Source organism: Acipenser ruthenus, chromosome 29 (assembly GCF_902713425.1).
Source record: "Acipenser ruthenus chromosome 29, fAciRut3.2 maternal haplotype, whole genome shotgun sequence".
Taxonomy (NCBI): domain Eukaryota; kingdom Metazoa; phylum Chordata; class Actinopteri; order Acipenseriformes; family Acipenseridae; genus Acipenser; species Acipenser ruthenus.
The window spans coordinates 1,022,412-1,042,239 of record NC_081217.1 but is presented as its reverse complement, the minus strand read 5'-3'; the positions used below and the strand labels follow the sequence as shown (position 1 = coordinate 1,042,239).

The 19,828-nt window shown below is 45.1% G+C and overlaps 2 protein-coding genes across 2 annotated transcripts; one reads left to right on the top strand and one right to left on the bottom strand.

The window, feature by feature from the left end:
- Window positions 1-140: 140 nt before the first annotated feature.
- On the bottom strand, window positions 141-1,241 carry LOC117425704 (protein LRATD2-like). Its single transcript, XM_059003637.1, has one exon. It carries the CDS (start codon window positions 1,147-1,149, stop codon window positions 415-417), a length of 735 nt encoding a protein of 244 aa, XP_058859620.1. The 5' UTR covers window positions 1,150-1,241; the 3' UTR covers window positions 141-414.
- A 13,422-nt stretch (window positions 1,242-14,663) lies between these two features.
- On the top strand, window positions 14,664-18,891 carry LOC117409784 (transcriptional regulator Myc-B-like). The gene is made up of 3 exons (XM_034016096.3): window positions 14,664-15,016; window positions 16,332-16,938; window positions 17,279-18,891. Exons 2-3 carry the CDS (start codon window positions 16,353-16,355, stop codon window positions 17,815-17,817), a joined length of 1,125 nt encoding a protein of 374 aa, XP_033871987.1. The 5' UTR covers window positions 14,664-15,016; window positions 16,332-16,352; the 3' UTR covers window positions 17,818-18,891.
- Window positions 18,892-19,828: the final 937 nt, after the last annotated feature.

The window sequence follows — 19,828 nt, the reverse complement described above, 5'->3', positions numbered from 1 at the left end:
CTATAGAACTGCTTACAGCTGCACAGAGGTTATGTATGCAGATAGCTCTGCTGCCTCTCGGCAATGCATTTCACTGGGATTTTGTTAGATATGTGAATGCGTGTTTGGTATAATTGAAAGCAAAAAAATACCAGCACAAATTATGATAACCATTCTTGAAAGTCAATTATATTATGCAAAATGGATACAGTTTGCCATTACCGTGAGCACCGTGCGCTTTGATGTGTTGTATAAAGATAATGGCTTTCTTGTCAATTTTTAGTTACAGCATTCAAAAAAATAATAATAATACTATGAAATGCGTAATGCATACATGATTTTGTTTTGTTTATATAATAGATTTGGAGATTTGTAAAAGTCTTTGTCCGGTTTCTTAAAGCACTTTCGATTCCTTTCTGGCTGTTGTTTCCCTGTTCAGAGAATGCGGTTGGTGGCTGTCCCCTCTCCCTGCTCCAGCCTCTGTCTCTCCTCGATCAGGTCCACCAGGCATTGAAAGGCTGCCGTTTCCAGCGTGCCGTCAGCCTGCTGAAGGTGCAGCGTGTAGGGCCGTCTCCCGATGCGCACCTCTCCGTCCCTTTTAAACTCCCTTCTCCCGTACTTGCACCAGGCTGCGAAGCACTCCGAGTTCCTCCACTCCCCTCCTCCGGACTCTGCCTCCTCCAGGGCCCTCCTCACCACCACGCGGGCCGAAGACTGGCTGTATTTATAGGAGCCGTTGGCCATTCTGCCGTGCTGTCCTGCGGAGACGTCCAGCAGGAAGCTCTTTCTGACACTGCCTGCTTGCCAGTGCACAGCCTGGGCCCCTCCTACACACACAGCCCAGTGCTCCCCTCCTCTCCCCTCCTTTGAAAGGAACTGGATCAGGTCTCCGGGCTTGCACAGGCTGAGCAGCGCCTCCACGGCCGTGGGCTCGGAGCAGGGCCGCTCGTAGATGCACTTGCCCAAGTAGAAAGCGGCGCACAGCTCCCCGGCGTGGAGCTGCCTCTTTAACAGAGCGTCCTTCTCTGCGTCATCACTCCCAGGAATGTGCTCGCACTCCCAGGCACCGGATTCCTCTTCCCTGGGACCCTGGCCTTGCGGCTCCTGGTTAGTCAAAGCGCGATAGCTGACCTGCTGCTGAGGAATGTGCTTCTCTATCTGGTTGCCCATGTTCAGAGTGGGAAAGATCCGCTCACGCACAAACTCTGGAGACAAACTCTTGGGTGTAGATGGAAGGCAGGGACGGAGGTAATCTGATTATGATTGAGGTGGGGGGGGGGGGGGGGGGAGTGTAATCCTTTCAGAAATTCTTGTTTCTCTGCCCAAGGACTAACACAATACTCCCAACACACGTGGATGAAAACACAAAACATGCTTAATTAACTCCTGACTCTGTGTTGCAGTGGGAGGCTGTGAAATACAGGGGTCTGTATTAAGTGCATCCACACAGTCGCTGCTGATGATCCTTCCATGTAAAGACGCTTTCTGCAATGAGGTGATTGGCGTGTGGGATAGCCCAGCGCTGGCAGTGTAGAATGTAACAGAGCTAGCCCTGAGCTTCAGTAAGTACAGGTAGGGAGTGTTCAGTGTGTTTCACAGATCCCCATCAGCACTAGACTACCTGGCTTACAGGACAGCTCTTATGACTGCTCTGTTGTGTTTTACCATCTGGTGAGTTAAAAGCATGTTGAACTACACGATGAGGAGAAGGGCAATGGCTCTGACGACCTTTATAGTCTCCTTCGTCACTGCTATCCTTGGCTGGCAGGAGGTGGAGAAAAGTCTTTTTTTTTTTTCTTTGTGTCTGCAAAAGAGGTTTATTCACCATAGTAACTGTAAACTGACTATTATATGAGTCAGCAAACAGGGTGCTGAATAATAGCATTTCATACCGTTCTGTGTTGAGGTTTAAACACACGTGCGTGCAGCTCTCATTTCAGAAGGCTTGGATCTGGAAGGCACGCTACAGATAACTCGTGTCGTTTGCTGGAAGCCTGTTTGTTGTATTAATCCACTCGCAGATGCACAAACCCAAGTGTGCTGAATGAACAATCGCTTGTGTAGAGAAAGTGTACATATTAACCCATTCGTGTTTATTTAAAAAACATCCCGAACCTGCCTGGTTAATATCTGAATGCTGCATTAAGCAGATGTATGAACCTCCTGTGTAAGGAGGTATTGCTGCTATCAATGTTTAATGCAAAGAGCCAGTGAAGAGTGACAGGTCAATACCACTCGACTTTATTTGTTTTTGCCACTAGGGGGCAGCACACACCATGCAAACAGCCAGATCCCGGAGTAATCTAGGCAAACTTCCAGAAAATGATGAAATACATTAAAACAAACAGACTTTATCAATTAAAATGTTTTGCTGCTGATGTGGCCTGTGTGAGTGAACGGCTGTGTCTCATCTTTTATCATACTCATAAAAACCTCATGAATACAGCAAGATTAAAAAACGAAAAGGCGCTGATTCTGAACGGGGTGGCCCGGCTCCCGCAGCGCTGATTCATTTACTGTAATTTCATTCCCAAACATCGACATCCTGTTTTAGAAGTGACGCCATTGAAAGATCATGAGAATTCTCGGATGTTGTGAAGCCTTGGAATCCTGGTTTTAGTGAGTCGCGCGTTCCTAATTTACCCAGGGGATGGCATGTAAGAAGCTGACTCACTGTAGGAAATGGATGTTATTAGTTATCAGTATATCCCATATCAAAAAAGACAGCCAGTACAGCACAGTTATTAATATGTGCCTGTTTCAGAGCCATCCGAAAATAAGCTACAGCAGCTTCAGTGACACACGTTTTGATTAAAATCCTGCTTCAGTGTCTTCAATTCCGTCTCAGTTCTAACCTCCCCTGAGATCCCTGTTTCAGGTTACAACGTGTACGTACTGCCCTGTGAAAGGGATTGTGTTGTGCTGGTGATGTGTACCGCTGTGCGTCAAACTTGAGACCTGCGTTAACTGCAAGGACCACCCAGCCTCCCAAGACTGAAATCCTGCTAACAGTGCATTCACTCCCATAGCACCCAGCCCCCTCCCCTCCTCGCCTGTGCTGGGTTTCAGCTGATCGGAGTGAAATCCTGCTAACAGTGCATTCACTCCCATAGCACCCAGCCCCCTCCCCTCCTCGCCTGTGCCGGGTTTCAGCTGATCGGAGTGAAATCCTGCTAACAGTGCATTCACTCCCATAGCACCCAGCCCCCTCCCCTCCTCGCCTGTGCCGGGTTTCAGCTGATTGGAGTGAAATCCTGCTAACAGTGCATTCACTCCCATAGCACCCAGCACCCTCCCCTCCTCGCCTGTGCCGGGTTTCAGCTGATCGGAGTGAGAAGCAGGGCAGGGTCCTGGCTGCCCGCCTCCCTCCCCAGGTCACCTGCAGGCAATCCCCTCGCCTGGGACTCTGAGTTCAGCCAGCGGCCCGGGAGATCTCAGCTGTTCCTGATTCGTGCCAATCTGCAAAACGAAAGCAGAATCAGAAACGAGACTCTCCACGAGCGAAGTGTATGTAAAGTGACTCCAGAGGCCAGGCTGCAGATAGGTGGAGGAGCCCCAGGCACTTTGCAATGAGCTTTTCTCTCGGTATACGAGCGCTCAGGGGCTGCCCAAGTTCCGTATCCAATGTGCACATTGTAGTGTATAGACACGTGTAGTGCATAACTCTCCTGCTGCATTACCTCATGATTACAAAGCCTTGTCGCTCTCTCTCTACGAGTCCTGCCACCATGGCCTGGGTAGAATTCACAGCGTTTATATTCTAGCAAGTCCGCGCGCACACAGCTGCTGTGTATCATTCCAAGCAGAGGCAGAGGAGGGCAGGACTGTACCAGCTCCACACCTACTATTGTTCCGATGTGACTGCACTCTGCAGAGCGTTTGAAAGCAGGTTGCCATCTCTGTGTGGTTCAGTGACGGTCTAGTTTGGAGAGGCACCTTGAACTTTAATTTAGTTCCTAATATACAGGGAGCAAAGAGAACAGCGAGTCCCGGTTTAGACAGCTCTGCAGGAGCTTGTGATTCAATCCCCCTGGTGTTATCTGTCACTCAGCACGTCAACTTGCATACCTTTTTGCGTGAGCCATACATGGACTGTGTGAGAGATAGAGCAGACACGTGTAGAGAGAGCAGGTGAGGCTGCAGGCCAAAGAGTAATGTTCACCCCTGCTGTAAAGGTCCTCCTCTCTCTCTCTCTCTCTCTCTCCCTCCGTCTAAAAATAGTTCCCGCCCTACCGCGAGGTGCAGTGAGGGTACAGAGTTCTCCTGTTCCCGCTGCTCCGAGTTCCTAGAAATGTTTACTGCCAGTTCAGGGTATTCGCTCCTCATGACTCTTCCCAGGAATCTCCTGCTGGTCTGATTTTCCTTGTAAGCCTCACATGTGTGTCCCATGTAGGCTCCTGAGCAGCTGTGTGCTGTCTGTCTCGCTGGGTCCTCTGCAGAGGTGCGCTGGTTACGCAACACTCCTCTACAAACACCTGCCATAGCACTGTCAATGATTCCTTTACAAAAGTCGCGTGTACAGAAAAATCACTGCTTCTCATGGGGGATTGGGGGTGGGGGAATCGGTGCAGTCTTGATCGTGGAAGCATCCGCCAACCGAGCTCCCGCTATCTGCCTCCTTTCAAATTCCGTCAGACTCTGCTGTCTTTAGATTAAATAGAGCTCAGTTTCAAAAAAACCCAAACCCACAGCTTTATTCATGCCTTTAACATGACTGACAAACTGCCGTGTAGTTACAGTGAAACAAGACAAACTTGTATGTGCTTGTCTAAACCCAAGTGTGTACAGAATGTTCTTTGCAGTAACCCTCCTCCCTCCCCAGTTCTCTACAGGGGTTTTAATGTGCATCCACTCTGCCTAGCCGCCACGCAGGGATGTTTAAAATAACATGCAGCAGACAGCTGAAGGAAGAGGCACAGGGAGCACTCTGTATGAAAACAGATGCTGGCCCCAGCAACTGGGGGAAGCGTATATTCACAGTGATGAGAGGAATCTTTCCAATTCCTCCTCTGAGGTCACAGTGTTCAGTTGGTGCGGTGAGGGGATGATAGATTACGCTTGCACAGAAGTATCTCTCTGAGACAGTTATGTAATCTCTGCAGTGGCTGCTCTGAGAACTGTACCTGGGAGGGTAGGGGGCCAGGGAGAGGATCCAAGTGGAAGTTTGCCCTGAACTAATGGTTCAGTAATTTGGGGCCCAGGGAGATGAAGTTTAGATCAGGGTTCAGTTCTTGTTGGTTCAGGACTCCAGCGGGTACGCAATGCGTTTTGTTAATTCACCCGTCTCATTAATTGTAACGAAGATCTTTTGATTAACAGCAGCTACAGTGTGCTAAATGCACCCGCATTGTGAAGTATATCCACAAAAATAAAATATATATATATATATATATATATATTTAAAAACAAAAACATCCAGGCATCATGCTTAAATAATTGTAGGATTGAATCTCTAATGAGCAAGCAGGTGTAAATGTGCTGTAGTTTGTGTGGGAGAAGCACAGAGCAGAGGCATCTAATCCTCCTTGGCCTCTAGATCAGTGGATTTTGAGCCGTCCCACACCTGTTAGACCTGTCCAGTGGAGGGGCTGAGGCTGGGGGAGAACAAACAGCTGTCAGGGAGGGAAATCAGTAATTGAGAGAGAGATCGATCTCTCCCATTGTAAAATGGTATCATATTTAAACAGTTTATTATCATATTTATAGGGTTGTGATCAAATTGTCACATTTCAGCCTTTATAAATTCTGCTGCAGAACCAATTTTAAAATGTAGTATTTTTTTTAATGATTTCCAACACTGACGGCTGCGAGTGAAAGCAGGAGAGTATATAACACAGATCATGAGGGCTATGATGTTGTAAGTCTTCTGGTGTGATGGATTTGATGCCAGGCTGCCCGCTTGAGATACCCAGTACTGTTCCTCAAATGTATGTATGAGACCAGAACTCCTGATGTCTGCTGGTGCGAATCACACATCCTTCAGATGAGTCATCCTCATGAGTGTGTGAATGGGGATTCGACATCGTGTTATGAATAGATGTTTCACCTCACAGGATTCCATCTGAAGAGCTGGTGTAAAGCAACGAGAAGCCAGGAGATGAGTAAAATCAGCAAGCGGTACTGAGAGGCTGATCTTGAACTCTCGTTCCGAGGTATAACAAAGGAAACTGCAGGGGCGTTTCAGTGAAACTGCAGAAAGCTTTGCCCCCCAGAGGCTCTGTGCTCAGTGTCTGTTGAGTTTCAGTAACAGTCATCTAGAAAGGCCTGATGCTCCTGAGCCCTTATCAGTCCATTCGTCTCCCAGAACGGTTTGACCTTAGCCTTTTGGAAATTGTCAAAAGCAACTGAATCAAAGCAAGCAAACACCAGAAGATGCGTTAGCAAGCTGTGTCGAGGACCTGTCTGAGAGTTTCACTGCAGCTTAATGAGAGGGGTCAGCATTCCCAGCTGCTGTGAGGGTGTAAGCATGTCAATGAGGCGCACACTGCCACAGGAACAACAATGACCAGGAATCGGCACAGCACAGCAGAAAATGCAAACCATGGCACAGTGCAAGCCATGGCACAGTGCAAGCCATGGCACAGTGCAAGCCATGGCACAGTGCAAGCCATGGCACAGTGCAAGCCAATTGGAATAGGGTATGATTCTGACGCCATTCATTCAGCATAACATTTGTATTCTTGCATTCAAAGTGGATTTGAATTCAGTGTCAAATACAGAACTGTTGTTTTGAAATCCAAAAATGCATGGCAGGGAAACAGAATGTGCCAATTGAATGGATTCATTTAACCTGAATCCAAACCGAGTGTGTTAAACTAATGCCTGTTGCAGTTAATCCATCTTGATTCTAAAATGAATGGAAGAAACAGGACAAAGAACTCGCAGCAGAAAAAAGAATGCAAAGACAGGGTTCGTGTCTGTTCTTTAATGAAGCGAATCAGAACCGCTTCAAATCCCCCCAACGCCTGCAGACTGTGTGGCTAATAGCAATATAGAATCTGACACACTGAGGCCCCCGAGCCCACTACGAGCGAATTATTACTGCAAGCTGGGCCACAGGAAAAGAAAGGGAAAAAAACCAACAAGCACATTCTAACGAAAACGATTGCCCTAGTGGGGCCTCTACTTCAAGGAAGTTTGGGCTTCGGGGAAGATTCTCCAATCAGACCCATAACCATCCACCACAGAGCTCACTGGGATGGGTGATAAGACACCCTGGCTGTAATCTCAGAACCAGCGCCAGCATCTCCCAGCAGCATCTGTGCATCCCTTTATTGTGTGGAGAGAGTTCAGGGTTACAGAACAGAACGTCCCGACCGCGAGCCAGCTGGTAACATTGTATCAACGGTGTAATGAATAGCAGGGGCGCTGCAGACCCCTCCCCTGAGTACCAGGGAACAGACCCCCGTGACAAAGCAAAACGTTTGTTTTGTTTCAGGAAACCAGCAAGGGGGTCCAGGGTGCAGCATTCCTGGAAGTGACTGTCCTTATCTAACGTGCAAACCACAAGCAACGGACAACTCCTTGGGAGGGGAGGGGGTGAGGATAACGTTCGTTCTGTACCGGGCCTCCGAACATGTGGTTTTGTTTCAGTTCCTGGATATTATTAAAAGGGGAAGCGGTTTTAGCCACAGTATTCAGTTTTTTTTGTGCTGCAACCCCTGCAGTGTATAGATGTACAGAACCTCATGTACTGTACCTGCCTGTGAACACTGGTGATCTTAGCGAATGGTTTGCCAGCACCGCGTTGCAACACCTCTGATTTCGAGAAGCACAGCCTGTGCTCCAATCAGTTAAAACAGGGCCTCAAAGGTGCCAAGCCCCTAAATCATGTTGAGTTGTACACTGAAGTACATTACGAAAGCCGCCCCCCTCTCTTTTACGCAGCGTGGACAGTCCTGTCCTGGCTCAGCAGCCCTGCCGCACCACCAGAAATAGAATCCAGATTTTTTTTGATTGGAATCAGCGCTGTGCTCCTGCCACACTGTGACTCTTATTAAATCTAAAACATCCGCACAGGGTTTCACAGACCCCGAGAAGCACTCATTTTGTGCTGCCTTACCCGAGCCATAGGGCAAACTCCACAGCTTCTCTGTAGTGCATGTCTCTGGCGAGCACAACGCATCCAACCCCGGGCATCGCTTCAGATCTTGGCTAAACGCTCCTGTGTTTATCATCCTTACAGCTACAGCTGGAAGTGTGCCCGGGTCCTGCAGTCACCAGAATAAAAGGCTGTTGCAAATTCATTGCCTATAATAGTAGCTGAACACAGCTGGCATTTTAGGAAACCTTGCAAGTTTTCCAAGAGCTCCCTGCCAGCTGGTAACGCAACCTGAACCCACACTTACCCTACAAAGTGCACTTGTCACTCTTCTTTCAGAAGTGGATACATATTAACACCTCTATAAAGATCTGGGAGGGGGAGGGGGGGTTAGTGGTGGATGGGTCAGCCCTGCAAGAAGGGAACAGGAATCGGATCAGCACCTGTGTTTCATTCTGGGCTAGCCCGCGGGCCTCCAGAATAACTGGAAAGATGATGCGCTGGCAGCCTGCACTGGTAGTCACAGACATTAAACCAGCAGTAATGTGAGCGAGCTCTCAGTGCTTCTATACACCTAGCTTGCACTGGATTCACTCTGCCCTGGACTGAATGAACATGTGATACCATGTTGATTACAAACTCATTCTTTGAGTGGGCAGTTCATCAGGTAATAGCTAATGGAAAATGGGATCACTGGCACAGGTACAATAAAATACACAAAAGCAAGGGGAGGCGAGGAAATGGCTAATATTTAACAACCTGGTTGGAAATGATCCCAAATCTTTCACAGAGAGCACTACTGTTCAAACCCCATTTGTTTTAGGATTAACTGATCATATCGTCAGGGTTCAACTAAACGGTTCGGTTTGCTTTCAAATTGCTGTTGACGACAGGAGCCACGGTTTCGCAACCCTGCTAGGAATCGATCTGCCAGATTCCTGGAAAACTTGGTACTTCCAGCTCTTATCCAGCGTAGCGACTCCCAGGCCCCGGCTGAACTTGGCAGCAACAGGAGACCCAGTTGGAGGCGTGCCGAAAGAATTACTACACGGCATGGAGTAGAAATGACGTTGCTGCTGTCCTCTGTAAAAATAGACAGTGAATTCCCTTAGCACAGCACGCCTTGGCATTTAGGACATAAGCTGTTTATAGCCTTTAAATTCACTCCAGCGCACAGATGGAATTGCCTCTGTAGGCCAGACCTGTGGTGCCTTTTTTTAATGGGTAGAAAGATGAATTCAGAGGTCATGGGATTGAATCCTTGTGCAGATTAATAAATAATATGTTGGTCTGCATTCTTCTTCTTCTCCTTCTTCTTCCAAAAGTTTAGCATCGCCTAGAATTTTAGGATTGAGACATAATTAAAAAAAATAAAACCTATATGAACATAATACTTAACGTCACGTAATCAAAGAAACTACAAACTGATATTGCAAAAGTCTACCAGAAGCCATAATAGTAGTACAGTATATCATGTTAGATTTGGAAATGTCAGATTTTTTAATTTTTGTCTTTTTTCGTTAACTATATGGAAAACTACAAAGGGGTATGTAATTCAATATGTTAAGATAACATTATTCAGCAGGTTTCATTCGACTTTATGAAGCAAATTATGTTAATTCTATAGGGTGATGCAAAACTGTTGGTCATAGCTGTATATATCTATATCTATATCTATATCTATATATATATATATATATATATATATATATATATATATATATATATATAATGTCTGTTACTGCATTAACTGTTCAAGCTCTGAACTGTGGAGAAGGGGGTTTAAAATATTCAGAAAGATCAACCATGTGCAGAACTGCTTGAGAAGCTCTTTGTACTGAAAACTCATCCATACTTGTGTAGATGTCTGAACTGTGTCCCACCACAAAGGGCTGCTCCATGATCAATGACTTCCTTGCGGATTTCAAGTTGCTGTTGAGCAGAAAAGCCACGCGGTGTGTGATATTTATATCTTTCAGAGTCAGAAGTTCTTTGTTCTCTTCGTGGGGGCAGACACACAAGGAGTTGCTCTGAGCTGAAGCCGTCTTTGCTGTGATGATGATAAGTAGCTGGCACTACTTTCTTTACCTTCCTTCAGCTGCTGGCCAGTCTAACAAAGAGCCCTTTCACTGGCTGCGGAATGCTGCGTGGAGATCTGGAATGAGGGGGTGTGGCTGCGAATCCATATAAGGGCGTGTGTTCCTGGAAGTTGAGTATCCTCTCGGAACTGAGTAACAGAAGCTGTTTTTTTTTTTTTGTAAGTTCCTCTGCAGACAATAGAATTAACCCTTTTCTGTATGGGGTTTCTTTCTCTAGCTCAGCACCACTGGATCCCTCTAATCTTTTTTTCCAGTCCTAGGATTGCTCACCCATTGCTAATCAGTAATCTTCTCACAGTTGAGGATAGGTCCTTCTATAGCTGTTTAGAGATTTCAAAACACAGTCAACATGAAAACCCTGCACTGAAACACCAAGCCCGAAGCACAAAGCTGACTCATTGAAAGACGGTTTAAAAGCGTTTCTATAATCAAACAGCCTTCGAGATCCATCACACTTCACATGACTGTTACTGGTTTCTGTGACAGCAATCTAGGGAGGTTTCATTTCTCAAAACAGACTTTTAAAAAAACAACAACAGCAGCAACCCACTGCATTCAACTTGAATTGCATTAAAACTCTAAAGAAGTGTTTTCTACGTCCTGCTTAAACACAAAACCCAAAGCAATGCCCATGGCTGAAGAGTTTCTAATAGAGTAGCTAATAGCAAGTAATCAATCATTCCGTTCACAGGGGGGCTCCCAGTGCTGCTGAGTAACTTTACCCGAGTCCCAGCCTGTACTTCACTTACCCCTTTCATTCCAATACCTTGCCATTAGGGCAGCACCACAATGTTATGAGCCCAGAAGCCCTGGTGCTGCCTGCTGGCAGTGTGCAAATCACACGTGGCTTTTCTCCGTGGTCGTGTTCTTTACCATACCACGCCTGACTTTACAGTGCTTACATGTGCTGCACCATGCTTTCACTGTGTGGAATGTTTTAGAAGGGACAACAGTGCAGTCTTACAGGATGAAATCTTACAGGATGACGAGTCATAAGCATCACTTATTTAAGGAACACAGTCATTCATGAACCTTGTAACCTACTTTCAATAGACGTATAGTAGAGTTCTTTAGATGTGGCTAATCAGCAACAGTCAGTCTACGTGTTTTCTCCAGTCTGTAATAAATGAACTGCTGTTTTTTTTAAGGGAGATTTGTGTGTGTGTTGGGGGGGGTGTGTGTTCGCTCTCACTAAGGTAAGTGCTGCATGCACAGTAACTGTTTCCACTGATTCCACTAATTAGCCATGCTGTCTCTCAATGGCTGTGCGAGTGTATCTGACCTGAGTAATTCCTCTGTGCTCTTCCCTAGCTCACTGTGGGCCCTGCTGCCTCCCAGTCTGGACTGGTTTTGTGTTTCTCTGGGATCCTTGCTGGGAAGCTGCTGTATTCCTCACACTGGGCTGGGGTTCAGCAGTGTGTCGGGTTCTTTGTCTTTTCTTTCTGAGGGCCATTATTTTAACAACCCCTGCTGTAAAATGCAATAGCTTTATTAGCATAGCCACTGAAAAGTAAAGCCACAATCACCTGTTGGATTTTTGATTGGCACATTGCAAACGGTATTATTCTGACTCAGGCAAAAAAAGGGCACTGCTAATAAATGATCATGATGCATTTAACTGTGTCTATAATGAGCTTTTTTTCTTTCTTTTTCAAAGAAAAACTTCAGAAGCCTCTTTAAATGTGAATGCCGTGTCTTTACTGCACCTGCTTGTGCTCACAGATTCCTCCGATTCTTCAAAGGGCTGGTGTTGCCGTTTCACAATGAAGTTTGAAACAGCATGGCACTTCCTACTGATGAGAAAGAGAAACGCTTTTGCACACAGGATTATTCTACTGTGTGATATTTGCTCTGAGACTAGCTGAACGAAAACAGAAAACAACCATAGCTTCTAATAAAAACGACTTCTTATGTAAAGGTTTTTAAAATACTTTGCCGATAATGGTGTCTAAAGGCCAAACCCTTCAGTCCCTGTGTGCACAGCTGCACCATGTTAAGTTTCCTATCTAGGCTTCTGTTTTATAATGCATATGCATTTATTTATTATTATTTTTCAAAGTTATGGCACGGCAACTTTTCGAAACTCCATATTTCACACAAACGGTTTTAAAATGTCTAAAACAAATGAATAAAAAAAGTCGTGACCTAAAGGGATAAGCTATTAGAGCAGAGAGAGATTCAACATCCTAAATCGCCATTACTATTAAAAAATGAGTTTCCTTAATATTATTTATTTTTCAATTCCAATTTGCAAACAAAACAATTAAAAAGTACAGCAAACTTTGCATTATTATTATTATTATTATTATTATTATTATTATTATTATTATGTTTTAATGCAGGATCTTTGCACAGGCTGAGTGATTTCCAGACTCCCCGCACTGGGCTCGTTGCTCCATTGATTTACACAGCATTATTAATGCGCTCATGCTGTGTGGTTTTCAGTTTCAGTGTGTGTACAGCAGATAAGCGAGTGGCGCGAAACGGTCCTGGACTAGCAGGAAGTTTAATAAACCCCTGCGAGCTCTCGTTTTTCAGAGCAGTTTGTGAATGGAGGCTCACGCTGCTGCCGCGGACCTCCATTTAACTCGTATCGTAAATGCAACGCCGCTACTTCCCCATTTCCAAAACTCGCACCGGTAATGAAAGCAGCAAGATCGAGTATAAATAGAACAGTCCGTTAGACAGCAGTAATAATGCGTAACAATTCTCAACCGACCAAACTAGAGAGTTGCGTGCACTTATTCTGAATAGTAGTGCCATGTGTTATTAGTCGCCCCTAGCACGTCTGTGCTGTTTGTGATCGGGCAATTAAAACAAAAATGAATAGGTGAATATTAAATACTGACAATTAAGCAGAATATGTCGCTTAAACGAAGTGCCTGCTGGGATACCGGTGTTTTTAACGATGGGATCGTAGTAGCTGCCTGCCCCTAGTGCCTGGACTGTAAACTATTGTAATGTTCTACATGTACCCTCAGGCAATAGCGTTATTTAACCCATTACCAATTTTCCAAAACAAATAATAAATGCATGGGTCTATAGGTCTAATTATTAATTATTATTTGCATGTAATATTCTGATGAGTGTTGTTGCTGTAAAATCTACCATAATAATGTGCATTCACACCCTCGCATTGTATTCGGAACCGCAACTTATCGCTTAATCAGTTCACGAGAAAGGATTTAAATCATGGGGTTGTGATGAGTAACACGATTGGGGTGGGTAAGTTTCAGGCTATATTTACAATAAGTCAGCTCCTGTTATGAATGAGGTTATTTCAGAGTAGTGTGCCTCAACGCCCACCAGTAGCCGCGCACCAGCTTCAGTCTGCGCACTGGTCTTTTGTTCACCAGCAATTAAGAGGTACTCAGAACAACAGCACAGAGAAGCCGTGCACAAATCAAACGGATTCATCTCACTTTACACAACTGAACTCCAGTCCACGCGTCTAGTCTTTCCCGCTAGTGCAGTTTATCGAGAACGTGTATTGCCAAGCGTTTCTCCGCTCTGGCAATGCAAAACAACCATAAATAAAGACTCGTTTTGTTGTTTGCAAAACTGGAATGACGTTAGACAAACAGAAAACAACCCCCCCTCCCACTCTGCACAGAACTTGAGAGGCTCCCTCTGCAAATCTTACAGATCTGTTCCGGGGAATTGCACACCCTCGTGAAAGCAAACGTGCACGTTTCTGAATCTGCAATACCCAGAAAGGCATTCTATTGTAAGAGCGTATCTCTGACACACAGGAGGGACGACCTGGTACACTGCTATCAAACTGCAAAAAAAAAAAAAAAAGACCAGACTCCGTTCACGTGTCCAGGGGCTGTCACCGGCCCACGTGCACTGTGCTCACTGTGTCGTGGTATGCGTGTTCACGTGATGTTTTCTTCATCCAAAAAAAAAAAGCATGTAATGTCCCTTTAAAAACTTACAATCAAGACTGAGACACGAAGATGACCTGTCTATCTACAGTTACACATCAAGCGCAACTTGAATCCCCGCCCAGCTGCGCCGTGCAGTGTCTGGAACAGCAAATACTGTAGCAAACACAACGTTTTTAAAATGTGCAAAAAAAAAAACACAACGGAAATAAACAAATGATCGTCCCCTGGCATATGCATCTACAGAAAGGTCAAACCCCAACAAAGTTATTACCTTCTACAAGTTCCCCACAGCTAAAGCATTTCAAAGTGTAACAAAGCACAGTTCAAGCATGGTAACGCATAGGGAAGTACAGTAAAAACACAGACAATTCTGTTCTTCACGTTAAAGCTTATAAGAAAGCAACGCGTACATCTATTATTACAGATGTTTAGCAGTTCTGTTTTTCATGCACATTTTAAAACTGCTCTTGCACCAGGACTCGCCTCTCTGTCTCCGTCTCTCTCACACACACTTTCACTCACTCACTCGCGCACGTGAGTTCGGTTTCCATGAACCCGCCTACTTTTTCTGAGAAAGCCAAAAGCCGGTAGCCGTATTCATGCGCGGCACTACTAGCTCAAACCTTTTGCTCAAAATCCCCCAGACTCAAACGTTTTGGAGAACGCGAGTAAATAATTTACGGACAGCCGTGTCGAGACCTTTAAATAGACGCACAAAAGCAGCGCCTCAAGGCGTTCCGTTTGCAAAAGAAGTTTTGGCGCGAGTGTGCGGTGTGGAAGGATACGGGGGGTTTGACGGCGGTATAAATTGGAAGCGCTTCAGCGTCACACCCACCCGTACTCCCAATGCAGAGAGCTGCAGTCTGCTGCTGGTAATTGCTACTTTGGGATTCGTTAGTGGAAAAAAAAAAAAAAAGACGTGGAAAAAATTAAGCACTCGCTTTTAGAGTCGCGTCTTTTTAGCTGAAAGCTGTTTCTTGTTTCCTGCTTGCCAGTGTTGCAAAAAGGTAAGGGCTTGGTTTGACTCTTTTTAATATTATTAGTATTCCTTCAAGCTCTTCTCTGAGATCAGGGCATGTCAGTACTGTGCGTGGTCTGAAATATCACTTTAATTTCATTTGTCAGCAGTCTTTCACGGGTGAATCATCCGTTTTGTATTTTGTAATAAAAATGTTGGTGTGTACCGGTAAAAACAAATAAATTAATAATTAAATAAATAGATTTGGCCGGCAGAAGCGGAACCGGCATTTTCTGTCTAGCCAGCAGTCCTTTTTTTTTCCACCATGCTTTCTGCACGGCGTGTGACACATCCTCAAAGATGGCAGTGCTGCACCGGCATGACCTGCAAACCGTCCAGCAGCCCTGTCAGACTGCGCTGCGCTGCGCACTCACACACACACAATATTATTTTATATAGATAGATATCCTTTTTTTTTTTTTTGTGAAATTCTAAGTGACTTAAGTTTTTTTTTTTTCTTACAATTGGAAAGGCCCTGAAGTAGTTCCATGTTTTGTGCATTAGTTTGTTGTAATTATTATTATTATTATTATTATTATTATTATTATTATTATTATTATTATTATTAATGAAGGATGTTCTCGGACTGGGCGAGGTGTCCTAGCTGGCTTTCTCCTTGGTTGCGGTCACTGAGTCACACTACAGTCTCTTAGTTCCCGGGTGACTCGCTAGATATTCACATCTGGTTTTTTTTGCCAGCAAATGAATTGCAGGGTTTAACGCTTAACCTACTGGGAACAGCTCGTCCGTCGTTGGTGGAGAGAGTCTCTTTCTTGTAGTCTCGGGTTAGAGAGAAACGGCCTGCGTGTTCACTTTGAAATCCAGCCGTGGACGTGAAAAGATCTGTATTGCCTCTCTATGCAAACTATACTGTGGTGTGTGCTGTGCATTACAGTGCTGTACTGTTTGGATGTGTGTCTAGTTGCATTAGTACCGTACTTAAACATACAGATTTTCTTTGTTAATGACGTATTAGTTCGGAGCAGAATCTTTACGGAGCTCTGGAACTTCCAGCTGTTCGGAAGGATGGGGAGGAGTGACGTCGTAGAACCGATTTGCATCCCCGCCCCCGTGGGCGGGGCCTCCTGAGTGTAAACATGTGTAAAGCCGGCTTTCTGCTCACAGTGCGAATACGGGAGCTGTTGGTCGTGCCTCCGTGCTTTAATCAAGAGACCGGAGGTACTTTGCTTACGGCGGTACAGCTGTTCATCGCCTTTCAGCTGGACGAGCTTGCACTGCTGAGAAATACGCTCCTAACAAGCTTAACTCAGAGTTGAAATTTGTGTTTTTTTTGGTTTTTGCAGTGTTTTGCTTGACTCGCCAGCATGCCTCAAAGCTTTTCCCCTTGTCGGGAATGGGACTACGAAGCCGAGCCTCTGCTTTTCGACGAGGAGTTTTGCCAGAACTTGATGAAAGACCTGGAGATGATCCCCACGCCCCCGCAGTCCCCTCCCACCAAGCCGGGCTTCGCTGAATCCCTCTCCAGCCTCTTCCCGTCCAACCTGGACCAGCTGGAGTTTGTGTCCGAGATGCTTTTCGAAGATCAGGACTTTATTCACCAGGATTTCTACTGGGGCAGCGACTTCAACAGCAGCAGCAGCAGTAGCCTCAGCCAGGGCAGCAGCGGCACCAGTAAAAACCAGCAGCCAGTGGTTTTAGCTGATTGCCTGTGGAGCAGCGACGCTGGGAAGAGCGCGCACGAGAAGCTGTCCGCTGGCCTGTCCAGCAGCCCGCTGCTCTCCGATATAGACACAAACATTTTCCAGGACATTGCTGCCACTACTTTGGATTGTCACAACGCCACCCTGGACTGCCAGCAGCTGGGCACAGAGCTGCAGGACAACTTGGAGCAGAGTTCATCCGAGTACGACAGCTCCCTCTCCACTGGGAGCGTGTCCAGCAGCGACTCTGGTGAGTTCACTGTACAGTTATCATTGACCTAGATGCCTTGTTAACTGGGGCAAGCCTATAGCCCCTCCAGTTTGATTTATTGTAGAATGCTATACCCTGACACATATATTGAAATAGCAGTCTGCATATGACACCATGGTCACCTTGTCAGCTCTGTACACTCCTCTCCTGCACACAGTGGATGGCAAGAAATGTATATTCATGCAGTTTCAATGTATCAGTATTGACAAGTGCTCTACCATCCATATAATAATACATACATATTTATACTCCTGCTGTAGCTGAAGGTTTTTTTCATACCAGGCATTAAATGTTTCTTCTTTTTGTTTTTCTTCAATAGAAGAGGAAGAAATAGATGTCGTCACAGTAGAGAAGTGGAAGTCTTCCAAGAGGAGGGTGTGCGCGGCGCAGTCCAGGAGATCAGAAACCAGGTTCCAGACTCGTGCCGCCATGAAGAGGTGTCACCTGGAGATCCAGCTCCAGCACAACTACGCAGCGCCCTGCCCCTCCCTCAAGAAAGCAGAGCAAACGCATCACAAGCGCAGCAAGCGAGACCACTCCCCCAAACACTGCTTCAGGAGCTCCAGCTCTGCCAAGCCTTCCTCGGACATGGAGGAGGAGGAGAGGCGGAGGACACACAACGTCATGGAGAGGCAGAGGAGGAACGAGCTGAAGAACTGCTTCGTCAGGCTGCGGGACAACGTCCCCGAACTGTCCAACAACGACAAAGCCTCCAAGGTGGTCATCCTCAAAAAGGCCAGCGAGTGCATCAGGGGGCTGGAGGACGAGAAACAGAAACTCGCATCCAAGAAAGACAGGCTGAGAAGCCAGCAGGAACATCTGAAAAGCAGGCTGGAACAGTTGAGACGAGGAAAGTGAACAGTGGGCTGGACATGATGCCACGGGATCCTGGCATGGAGACAGAACTTGACATTTCATTCACCCTCGCTGTTCTGTTAAACGCGAGATCCTGTGAATACCTGTGCCACTGTTGGCAACTGTTCACGTTCCTTACATGTGTATGGGGGCCTCCACATCATAACTTGTGTAGGTTGATGTATGTACACCTTGTTTTATAAGGAGAACGTAAGTGTACAAGTTAGGCAATTGTACATATAGGTTGCTAATGTTAAGACATCTTAAAGGGTTAGCCATCATTTTGATTGCCTGCGTTTTGTTTTTTGTAAATGTATACAGATCCATATTACTCGTTTTAGAGTACAAGTTGCCATTAGTAATTGATTGATGGCCGCATGTCAGTTGACTGGCTGATGTATCTCTTAGACAGCATGTTTTCACTTGTGCCTTTTTAAAAGCTTCTAATTCAGTTTTGTTGCTGGTTTTGTAGTTTTTCTTCTAAACTGTTCTGCATGTTTTTGTTTGTTTTGGGCTGGAACCCAAGTTTAAAGGTTTGATGTCAGATTTTGCTAGTCATGCATTGCTTTTTGAAGCTTTTACCTGATTTTGAGGTACGGTTTCACATGCAATTGTGTGTTTAGTGATTTGAAATTGTCAGGTTCTTTAACAGAGTTCTCTTTCCATATTCAAGGATCCTCTTCTCGTGTGTGTGTTTTTACCCAATTGGTATAATTTGGTATTAAAATAGCCCATATTATATAGCTGTCAGTCCTGTCTAGCTAGGTATATTAATGACGCCTGTAAATACACTGTCTTACCTAAAGTGCATATTCAGACCTGTTTTGATCAAACTGTAATGTCACATTTTTTTTGTTGTCTACCTCAACCAACAAGCATACTTGGATATGGAAAGTGCCATTTTTCTTTTTTACTGCCTTTTGAAATAAATTTAACAAGAATATTTGCATTTCAGACTTGTTTATATTTTGTATAAAGCTGTTCTTATAAAAAATCGATCTGGATAATTTATTTTTTGTTCTCCATGGACTGTTTTATCTGTAAACAACCATGCAAATTAAATTATTTTACAGTGAACAGGAGTTTTGCTTTTTTGGGTATTGCAACTGTTCATTCCCCCCCCCCCCCCCATGCTAGGTGTGATAATGACTGACCTTTTGCTTGTATTTTGGTCAAACACTATATATTAAAATAAAACTTTTATTCTTCTATAATAGTTGGACATGCAAATCAGCCTGAACACCAGAGCCTTGCATTTTCAAAACGAATCTAAGTGGCTGATTTGTGTGTTGATAACAAACCTCGGGTGCCTCAGCCTTGGATTAGCTCTTATCCTTCATGAGCCGATGCTCTTTTGACACGGCAGTCTGAGATTCCTGCTAAAGATATGAGAGACTTGTTACGGATCTTAAACCAACTAGAATTGATCAGATATGAGTTTACTCTTAGTATTAAATATGGGATTATATATACTCTTAGTATTAAGCATTGCATTATTTATATATATAGCTACAGTATGATTAAAACACCAGTATAACTTCATGTTTACCATCATGGAAATCCCAGCAGCCTCCTGCTCCATTGTGAAATCCACGCAGCTGCTGTACCCTGGGCTGTTGAAAGTGAAGCAGTAAATGTTTTTTTATAGCGGTTGAAGTACAAGGTTTTCTTTTCATTTAATATTTTAGCACTTTTTTTTTTAGAATTTGGTGTGGTTAATGTTAAACCGCCCTCATAAAGATTTTTCCCTGATAAATTCTGTGCACTTGAGTCGAGGTAAAGCCCGAGCACGAGAGGAGCAGAGTGCGTAGCTAATAACCCAAAAGGCAGATCGTCTGAGGGTTTAAACTACCTTGCGGGTTTAATAGGAACCCTCCCATCGGTGTAAAGCACAGTGTGGAGATTGTGGTAAGGGCAGTAATCAGAACTGAGGTTTGCTCTGGCTGGTTAGCCGTGGCAACACATCCGTGTTCCTGTTTCATGCACATTGCTCTAATGTGTGATTTGAAAGTTA

Coding starts and splice junctions, on each gene's coding strand:
- LOC117425704 (XM_059003637.1), bottom strand. CDS start 1,149: ATGGGCAACCAGATAGAGAAGCACATTCCTCAGCAGCAGGTCAGCTAT.
- LOC117409784 (XM_034016096.3), top strand. CDS start 16,353: ATGCCTCAAAGCTTTTCCCCTTGTCGGGAATGGGACTACGAAGCCGAG. Junction 16,939..17,278: donor CGTGTCCAGCAGCGACTCTG/GTGAGTTCACTG, acceptor TTTCTTCAATAG/AAGAGGAAGAAATAGATGTC.